Source organism: Cyprinodon variegatus, unplaced genomic scaffold, assembly GCF_000732505.1.
Source record: "Cyprinodon variegatus isolate N-32 unplaced genomic scaffold, C_variegatus-1.0 Scaffold337, whole genome shotgun sequence".
NCBI classification, from domain to species: domain Eukaryota; kingdom Metazoa; phylum Chordata; class Actinopteri; order Cyprinodontiformes; family Cyprinodontidae; genus Cyprinodon; species Cyprinodon variegatus.
In genome coordinates this window covers 11591-21441 of record NW_015150790.1, presented here as the reverse complement: position 1 = coordinate 21441, position 9851 = coordinate 11591, and the positions used below count along the sequence as shown (strand labels likewise).

At 46.5% G+C, this 9851-nt stretch overlaps 1 protein-coding gene across 1 annotated transcript in view; it reads right to left on the bottom strand.

The window, feature by feature from the left end:
* mast2 (microtubule associated serine/threonine kinase 2) overlaps positions 1 to 9851 on the bottom strand; it is a gene marked incomplete at its 5' end in the record, with an annotated part of 26184 nt that overhangs the window by 5009 nt on the left and 11324 nt on the right. The window contains 18 exons of the mRNA XM_015385355.1: positions 5 to 141; positions 218 to 340; positions 1551 to 1777; positions 1858 to 2088; positions 2542 to 2721; positions 3209 to 3351; positions 3419 to 3573; positions 3684 to 3793; positions 3878 to 4000; positions 4234 to 4335; positions 4876 to 5041; positions 5127 to 5259; positions 5346 to 5484; positions 6854 to 7062; positions 7138 to 7241; positions 7329 to 7396; positions 7468 to 7600; positions 9345 to 9446. Of these exons, the coding sequence (XP_015240841.1) occupies positions 5 to 141; positions 218 to 340; positions 1551 to 1777; positions 1858 to 2088; positions 2542 to 2721; positions 3209 to 3351; positions 3419 to 3573; positions 3684 to 3793; positions 3878 to 4000; positions 4234 to 4335; positions 4876 to 5041; positions 5127 to 5259; positions 5346 to 5484; positions 6854 to 7062; positions 7138 to 7241; positions 7329 to 7396; positions 7468 to 7600; positions 9345 to 9446 (2585 nt within the window). The remainder of the gene's footprint in view (positions 1 to 4; positions 142 to 217; positions 341 to 1550; positions 1778 to 1857; positions 2089 to 2541; positions 2722 to 3208; positions 3352 to 3418; positions 3574 to 3683; positions 3794 to 3877; positions 4001 to 4233; positions 4336 to 4875; positions 5042 to 5126; positions 5260 to 5345; positions 5485 to 6853; positions 7063 to 7137; positions 7242 to 7328; positions 7397 to 7467; positions 7601 to 9344; positions 9447 to 9851) is intronic.

Genomic DNA, 9851 nt, shown 5'->3' with positions numbered 1-9851 from the left:
CTACCTGTCCTGCCCCTCCTTGTTCTTCGTTTTCTTGTTGCGTCTCGCCATCTTGGACTTGTGCGTTGTCTTGCGGGCGGGACCGACTTTGATGGACGTATTTTCAAACGGCGTGGCAGAGATTGAGACTTTGGCTCCGCTCTGAGGGACGACATGCGGTAGTTTCAGTGTTTGGTCTCATCATTCTCATCACGCTAGTAAAGGTTTAGGGTTTTACCTTCAGTATGAGCTCCACCACCTCAGTGTGAACTAGACCGTGGACTGGCTCTCCGTTCACATGGGTGATCAGATCACCCTTCCTCAGCCCCGCCTCGTGTGCCGGACCCCCCTCCTCCACATGCTGAGAATGAAAGGAGAAATGGAAGATCAGAGGGAGGATAACAGGACAAACTCAGCCTGGGAGATGTTTTTCTTTACTGCCAAGTCTTGCAGATGGCGACCCAGCAATGGTTAATCATTAATACCAGATTATAAGACACCAAGAAGCTCAAACATTCTGGATAATCAACCTAACTGTGATGGTGATAGTTTTCCCAACCAGGTATCCTGTATTTACAGGGACCCTTCTCAGAAATCAGCTACTTTAAGGTGGAGAAGGTGGAAAGAAGACTTCTGAGATTTACACACAATTACCAGAACTCCCAGTGAGTCATCCCACACTCATAAAGGAGACAGTGCCAGGCGGGTGTAGGGTACCTTCCCTGTAAGCTTCATCTAAGTAGCCTGTGGGATCCAGTCAAATGATTTTCACCTTAAGGGGAAATTATTTCAAAACGCCTTTAAACCACAGGATATCATAACACTCAGGGTTTAGGAACGAATCCTTTAAGCTCATTAAAAATACTGTATGACTACCAGATGATTAACCTCTACACTAAGGCTGGACAATATGCTTTAAAAATCAGATCTCCAAATTAGATCTATTAAATATTTTCCCCTGAAGTTTTATAATGAAAAATAACAAACACTGCTTTCTAATACTAACTTTAATTTCAATCATTTCCTCTGGGAGGTGACCTTAATACAAAGGCAAAGAACCAGTTAAACGTTAGCACTAGCTAGGTTATCAGTTATGAGGAGACATTACTAATAAGCACAAAGTAATGAACTGTCATTTCTGTGAGCGATGGGAAACAATTGGTGGATAAAAATGCAGATTTTCTAAAAAGGAAATCTTCATAAACAGAATATTAATCTGTTGGCCTCCTGAAATTGTTTAAACACAACCTGTAGGTTCTAGAAATTGAACCCTAAAGTTTTAAAACTAAACAGCCTCTAAATCTAAAGATCATAATTCATGCTGTTCTGGGATAGCAGCTTGGAAGTTCTGAAACGGGGACTTTAAACTCCAGATTAGTTGCTTTTTTTTTGCTGGTTCTAAAGAAGGATACTGACTGGGTCAGAGCTGCATGTAGAAAACAACCGGAGGGTGGAGGTGTTGGAGGCTGGGAAGCAGGACTGGATGATTTTTAACCAGATTCCTACATTTGATAAAAAACTTATGTGGAACATGGGGTGTCGGAACCTCTCGGGTCGGTTCTGGAACTCACCCAGACCATGTGCTGTACGGTGTAGATGTTGCTGTCTCCCATGTAGACCCGGATGGCTCTCAGGGTGAAGCCGTACTTCTTTCCCGCTCGGTGGATGACGATGGCTGGTTTGATGTTGGTCACGGCTGGAGACAGGTCACGGCTCGGTGAGGAGTCCCGGGACGACGGGTTGGACGACAGCGAGTGAGGAGACATGGGGCTGGCCAATGGGGACGCTCCGTGATGATCTACAATCAGATAGAAACGAGTCAGCAGAGCTTCATGGCACAGAGAGCATTCCGTTCCTGCAGTTAGGAATCGCACCGACCTCCAGGGATCACCAGTGACAGAGTATTTGCCGAGGCCGACTTGATGACCTTGGTGAACGGCCGCGAGCTGGAGCTCGCTGCGTGTTTGTCTGCATCTCCAGACATCAGGCGATGGCGCGCCCTGCGAGCCGCGAGGTCGCTGATGGCCTTCGGCGTAGACGGAGAGTCGGCGTCTGGTTTGGGTGCCCCGCCGCCGTTTGTTCGTTCGCATACGTCCCCGGAGCTGCCCGCTGAAAAGAGTCAGTTTATCTGTCAATCAATCTGGATCTTTTCAGCAATTTGGCAGAAAAACAAAGTTTTCTGAAATTTATGACACATTAATACTTTGATTAATTTGATTAAACCATGAGAACATCTGATCATCACAGCCATCGTTGCTTCTGGAGAGTTTGTAACAAAACCCACCCAGAGTGGCTGTGATTCTGAGGTGGGACGGCTGCACCCCCACAACAAAAAATCTTTTTATCCACCATTTGAGGACGGAGGAAGCTGCCTCAGTCCTGAGAGCCTCACTGCAGCAGCTGGAGACCCAAGCTTCGCAGCTGGGTGTGTTGCCTGGATTTAGTACTTTGTGAGGACAGTTCCAGGAACATGCTACATTGTGGGGCCCTTCGGAGTGGTCCCAAAAGAAACAAAGGTCTGCTCTTGGGTCGGGGATTAGGATTAGGTGTGTATGAACTGACGTGTTAGTGTGGACTTGCTCAGCTGGCTGCTGGTGGAGCTCGGCGTGGTGGGCGACTCGTCCAGCTTCAGCTCCCGCTCCACTGGGAGCTCTGGGATGGTGAGTGGGAGCTCCTCGGAGCGCGGGCCCCTCACTGCGTTAGGACCAATCAGGCCGGGACTTTTCCTGCTGCCAGCACCCCCTGATGGATCAATCAGACGGAGCAGCAAGTTATTCTCCTCAGGAAGCTGCAGACTTCCTGAAGATTCTCTCAGCCTGGAAGAGTTTCTAATTTTAGTTGATAGCAGTGATGTTTAAGGGAGTCATAGGCTGGTATTTTACTTAACTTACAGAAATTCTCTTCTCAACAAAAAGACAGATAGCGCTTTTGGATGGCTTTAAAACACCTTTCTGTTCTCATGAGGTCAAGCTGGATAATCTGACCAGTGTGTATTTCTATGGATGTAGCTTTAGCAACATTAGCAGTTGTTTTCGCATAGTTTACTGGTCTCTGACACATTTCTTTAACAACACCTGATATAGCTAATAAACCCAAGATTAGCTTCAGCTAGCTAACAGAAACTGTTTATTGTGATGAGTTTCCAAATGTGGAGTAAAGAACAACTGAAGTTTTGTTCTCCATCAGAAGGAAGTTTATATATTTCCGTTCAGTGGTTCAGTTTACGTACCTGGACTCGCCTCCTCCTCGGCCGAGATAGCAAAGCGCGGCATCTCTATGATGGCAGAACAGCAGCGTCTCCTGACCGTCAGAGGAGGACTGGAGTCGCTCTCCGTGTGTGAGGACTCAGAGACAGACAGCCGCTTCCTCAGACTGGGAGAACAGGACCGTCAGACACTTAAACAGTTTACTCTAAGAGTCTAGGCAGCCATAAACTCACATCTCTGGGGATCCAACCAGCCAGGACCGATCCCGGGATTTGAGTCCGCTCAGGCTGTCGATGCGATCTCCTCCCTCCTCACTCAGGCTGCGCTTGGTGGGAGGAGGAGTCCTCTTCTCCTCGTGGAGAGACAGACGCTCCATGCTGCTGTACACCTGCAGAAACACGTAATTCTGTCCCATCACAGCCAATCCAAAACCAATCCTAGCAGGTTTTCCAATCAGGTTTCAGAAGGGGAGCCGATGTGACTCGAATCCATTTGTACCTTGCTGAAGCGAGGAGAGCAGGAGGAGAACTGTCGAAGCTCCACATGCTCATCATCGTTGGTGTCATCTTCGTCCTCTGAATCCACGTGGTGGTACCGGTCCGATCGAGCTGAGGGCCAAACACAGAGGCAGCTTTAGTTTCTGAGCTCCACAGAAACTGTGGGGTGGGGGTTTGGAGGGTTCCAGAACCTACTGTCAAAGTAGCTGGTGTCGTCTTCTGACTCCAGCTGAGGGATGAACTCCGCCTTCTGCCTCAGCAGCCCGTTCCAGTCCAGCTCGCTGAAGAACGGGTGCTGCTTCACCTCGAAGGCTCCTCCTGACCAACAGACACAGGAGGTTCTGGATTAGACTGGGCCTTCGCTGAATTGGATCAGGTTTGGATTCTGGCCTGTTAGCATTGGGCTAAACCCAGTTCCAGGGGTCCAGTCTTCCTTCTTTTACCCAGAGAGCTGGTGGCTGATGACTCAGAGGAAACAGTCCTCAGCACTAAACTACTGGACACTGCCCATCAGATAGGTCATTCAGTCTGAGGCTGAGCGGGTCTGGTACCTGTTCCGAGCCTCTCCAGAGGGTTTTGTCGGAGCAGCTTTGTGATGAGGTCTTCAGCGTCCTGAGGCAGCGCTTCGTCGCCCTCCGGCCAAATGATCTCATCTGATAGAGAACAGGGAGACAGTCAGAGAACCAAGAAGCATGAACAGGATGGAGATGATCAATCATGTGAACATCTCTACAGCAAAAAAAAAAAACTGGATGGAAACTAGTGCCATTTCTGATCCACCCAGAGATTGAAACAGGTCTTAAAACCTTTATTCTGGTTTGTACTGAACGCTGGGTTTCTGCCTCATGTGGCGTCTGACTGACCAGAAGGAGAACTGGGACGGAAGATCAGCAGCTCTACATCTAACTATCTGTATCGGCCCAGTCTCAGCTGGACTGGTGAACTTTCATATGTTCTACCAACTTTCAGTTATTTGTTTTGTTCTATTTGCTCAGAACGTTTCAGTGACTCTACAGAGGATCCTGATCTTCAAGATCATTCTGATCATCATTTGGTCACCTGATTCCCACAGAACCAAGAGACCCGGCTGTCTGATCAGAACCACAGGTGTTCATTGGTGTAGGGAGGGGCTCAGCCCAACATGGCTGACCAGATACAAGCCTTTACTTCCTGCATCTACAGCAGAAACTCACCGCTGATCACCTGACCAAACAGCTCCTCAGGGGTGTCTCCAAAGAACGGAGCGCAGCCCACCAGGAACTCATACAGGATGACCCCCATGGCCCACCAGTCCACCGGCTTCCCATAGCCCTGACGCAGGATCACCTCCGGGGCGATGTACTCCGGGGTGCCGCACACCTGCAGACAGGTCGCAGCACAGAGCGGAGAACATTAAGAAACCAGCAGAAGCGGGCCACTGGGCCGGAGCTGAAGGAGGATGTACCTGTTTGTCTAGGAACTCCCTGGTGTCCTTTTCTATGTGGCCTTCATACAGGTTGGTGGTCAGACTCATCAGGCCGATCTTGGAGAGCCCGAAGTCCGTCAGCTTGATGTGTCCCAGAGAAGTGATTAGCAGACTGAGGACAAGATAAAGAGAAACATCTCACCTACAGCCCATCTGGACCCAACAGAACTTGCAAAGCAAAGGAAACTCTGGTCCTACTTGTCGGGTTTGAGGTCTCGGTGGACGATGCCGTAGTTGTGAAGGTACTCCAGGGCCAGGACGGTCTCAGCGAAGTACATCCGAGCCATGTCCACGGGCAGCGCCCGTATGTTCTTCAGCAGGGTGGCGCAGTCCCCACCTGGACAGCAGGACCAGAACCACGGGTCAGTCAGATTTACCAGGGTACCGTCACAGAAACAAGTCTGTGGGGTCATTGGTTGCTATGGTGATTCCCACTTTTATCTGGGATTGGAGGTGGAGCCTGAAATGCGGCTAGAGCGACCACCTCCCTGTGTGAAAATTAGGATTTCTAAACTGGATCAGAACTTACTGGGACCCAAACATGCAAGTTTCAGCAGAGGTAAAACAGAACCATCAGGTCCGGGTTCTACAGAACCAATCTGAAGTCAGCAGAGGGAAACCTGTAGAGTTCAGACCCTGAAGGTTCTGAACATTTTCCTGAGTCAGAACCATCATAGGTCCAAGCAAGACCAGTAGCCCAAACCCAGTTAGGATCCATTCATTTTTAAAAGTTTTTATTAAAATATTTCAGAACTTCCCAGGTTCAATTATTTATCAGGATATTTCTTTCCAAACCTGGATTATAATGAAAAGTTTAGTAGCCATAGGAATCAGGCAGCTGACGCTTCATCATTAAATCTCTCTACAAACAGAACAGAACCAGTGTTGGGCAAGTTACTTAAAAAACTAACTAGTTATAGTTATTTCTCCGAAATTCTGTAACTCAGTTACTATTCAAAGTAAGTTTTTTAATAGCCAAGGTAAATATGTAGTTACTTTTTATGATCTAAAGTGTCCGGGAATTTTGAAAACTTAGTTGTTATTAGAACTCTGAATACAACTAGAGGTTCAATAATAGAATATAAGGAGTTTGTTATCAATTAATGAATTAATTAATTAATTAATTTAAAGTCTGAAAAAATTTAAAACTAATCTGTATTATTTTGGTGTGTGTGGTTTGACAAGTGAGTTGCAATATGATTGTGTAGATGTGATGATGTTTCCTGTTTACCATAAAAGAAAAAATGATGCTTTTCAAGCTATTCAACAAAATTTTAATTTAGATAGAATTAAACATGGTTTCAATATCCCAGAAAAGAAAAACAGGAGCAGGACTGAATGATCCCAGGATGTTGATTAAAGGCAGGAGTTCAGTGTTAAGCTGATGTGAGGAGCCTCTATAGATCACAACTTCTAAACTAAGTTAAGAATCATTGACTCAGAGGTTCTCTGCAATGGTCTCTCCTGAGTTCAGGAGCTGTTTCATGCATTTAAACTTGACTGTAGTCCTTATTTATACACGTTAAGAAACGAATACCAAATATGTTTAAACCATAGTAATGACTAAAACATTACTGTCTTTCACAAATTGGTTACAGCGCTAGCTGCAAAAGCAATGTTTTGCCATCGTTTTTCCCAACACTGAACAGAAACCGGGTACAAACCAGGTAGCCTGACGACCAGCACACCAGGTCCTGGTTCCTTACCCTCCACATACTCCATCACCATGCAGAGGTGCCTCCGGGTCTCAAAGGAGCAGAACATGGAGACAACAAACGGGTTCTCTGCAAAGGTCAGGATGTCTCGCTCCACGAAGGCCTGCTGGATCTGGTTCCTCAGGATGAGGTTCTGCTTGTTGATCTTTTTCATGGCGAATCGCTGCCGGGTTTCCTTATGACGCACCAGATACACCGCCCTGCAGAGACAGGACAGACAGGTCAGGAGGAGATCCTGGGATGACCGGTGCTGACCTGGTTGGATGCTGCCATACCCGTAGGCCCCGTTACTGATCAGCTTGATGGTCTCAAAGTCTTCCTCTCGAGGAGTTTTGGTTCTGGACTGAGGTGGAGCAGCAGGGATGGTGGAACTTTGGCCCTGAAATCAATCAGTGAGAGATCAGCACCAGAAGCGTCAGACCTTATCCCAACCCAACAACTGATCTGGTTCTGACAGTAAACTCACATCGACTGCGTCATCGGCCTCTGGTGTCTCTGGGTTCCCGCTGTCATAGCTGCTCAGCTGGGTCATTTCTGGGGACAGAAACTGTTAGAATACCCAAAAAAAACCTGGGTATGATCCGACCGTGGTCCGGTGGTCTTACCCTCCAGAGGATCCCTGGTGAGGCCCAGCTGGCTGATGATGTACCGCGGAATGTCGGACTTGATGCCCTGACCTTCTTTGGCGTGGCCTTCAGCCGCTTCCAGGAGATGGTAGAACTCCTCTGGGTCAAACTCCTGTAGAGGAGGAAGAGGAGGGAGGTCAGGAGGTCTCCTCTGCAGATCAGGGAACACTAGGCTACTACATGCCAATGTTCTCCTCTGTTTCCAGAGGTACCTGGAAAACCGACCTAATAATCCTGAAAATACAAAGAAACCTGTCAGATTCAGACGTATTTCTTCCCTGTGAGCTCATTGTCAGGATTATAGAGAAGTAGGATTAAAATCCTAGAGATGAGAGAGGATCCTCTGACCATAAAGTAGCTATAATGAACCAGCTGCTCCAACAAACTCTAACCTCTGTGAAAACACTCCACAAGTCTCCACTGTCGAAGAAAAGTCACGCTAAAGCCTGTCTTTGGGTTTTTGCAGAACATCTAGACTGGTCCAATTCCCAAACACACCCAAGGTGGTTCCAGAGAAAGAGAAATCTGCTGGACTGAACCAGTGGATCAGGGGAGCTGAATCCACCAAAAGAACTGGGGGTCAGAACCCATGGTAGACAACATTGGAACCACCCAGAGGATAAAAGGTTCAATTGGGTCAAACCAGAAACAGGGAAATAATAGCAGGAGAAACAGATCTTAAGCTGGTTCTGTTTAGACTTGCACCAATTAATTGGTAGTGCTTAGAAATCGGCTACGATCAGTGACCACGCTTCATTATGAAAACCACCGATTTTAAGCGCAGATTATTTTGTTGTTGATGAGTTTTTCCTCTAAGTGGTCTTCCATCTTTTTCCTGTCCTTGGAGTGCCCAAAACAGGGACGAATCACATGGTCAACAGAAGGAAGGTGAGACGGCGGCCTGGAACTAGCAGTAGCACCGGGGATTCATCTGACCGAGGCTAGGTAGGCTAACTGCGGAGGATCCAGGGAGCATGGCGAAAGGTTGAAAAAGTCTACTGGGAAAACTGAATACTAAGGGCAGGGGAGAGGCTACTGCTGAGCAGGAGTCGGACAGCGTCACTCTGGAGACAAGAATGAGTAGCAAGAGGCTATGGCTAGGCGAGGCTAGTCTCTAGGAGAAGAATGACAGTGAGGGATCAGAGGAGCCTGCTGGCAGGCAGTGCAGCAGAGTGGGGAGAGAAGGCAACTGCCGGTTGGTGTCTAAGCTGTAGGTAGGTTGACGAAACAGTCCTCCTAGTGCTAAATTAACATGGCTTTTTTAAAATCCACACACAAACCTCCTAAGAGCATTCCGTATTTCATCCTTTTTCAACATAATTTACTCTATCTTCAATTTTTATTTTAAAAAGGTCGTCTCCGCACCCTCAGTTGGTGGTCAGTTCATGATAGTTTTTCAAATCCTATAATTTTAATAATAATAATACAATACCGATGTAAATAAGACAGCAGTAAAAGAATGTATGGATTTGATACTGTGATTGCTGATTGGAAGATACAGATTTTGGTGATCGGCGCTCAGCTGCAAGAATTAACGAAAAGCTCCTTGAGTTTCAAAGAGACTTTGAAACATTTCAGTGGGGTTACTTCTTATTTGAAATAAGCAGCATGACATTAAAACTCAGTGAGCTCACCTAATGAGTGTGTTGCATTATGTTAGCGAGGGTTCCTCTTCAGGACCCATTTATGCATCGAACCACAGAATCCAACACAGCAAGAAATGAAAACTAGCCCAATCTGAAACGTTGCTCCCATCAATATTTAACTGGCAGCCATCTCTGATTCAGCCATTTATCAATCTGATAAAATGTAAATAATATATTTTTTTGTCTAATCGGATTTGACCCGTTTCCTACCAGACACTCCAGGAGTCGGGCCGGCCGGGCGATGATGATCATCAGCTTCTTCACCAGCTGTGTGACAAACGTCACCTCTTCGCTCTCTGAGCGCTCGTGAGCCTGAAAACAAACAGAACCAGCTCATTAGTCCGAACCCAGGCTTAGATCAGAGAGGTGAGCTGCATACATAGACACCTCAGTTCAAACGGAGTAACCAAAACCAAGGAACCAACTGATTGTTTCTTTCTAGCCAAATGTTCTCCCGTTATTATGGGAGCTGTAGAACATTTGGTTCCAGCAGCTGAGCTGCAGCAACACACCTGGCTTTAATATGGAAACGATTTAATGGTTTCTGTTCTTAATGGTTAAAGAATGTGGATCGTCTGGTTAGAAACTAAATAACTATTAAATAGGATCATTAATTATTTTTCTTTTTTCTTTCTTTCATTGTATTCTATTCCAATTCTATTGTAATTTTTTATATTTACTTATTATTTTTTATTAAATTTTTATTCCATTGGTGCT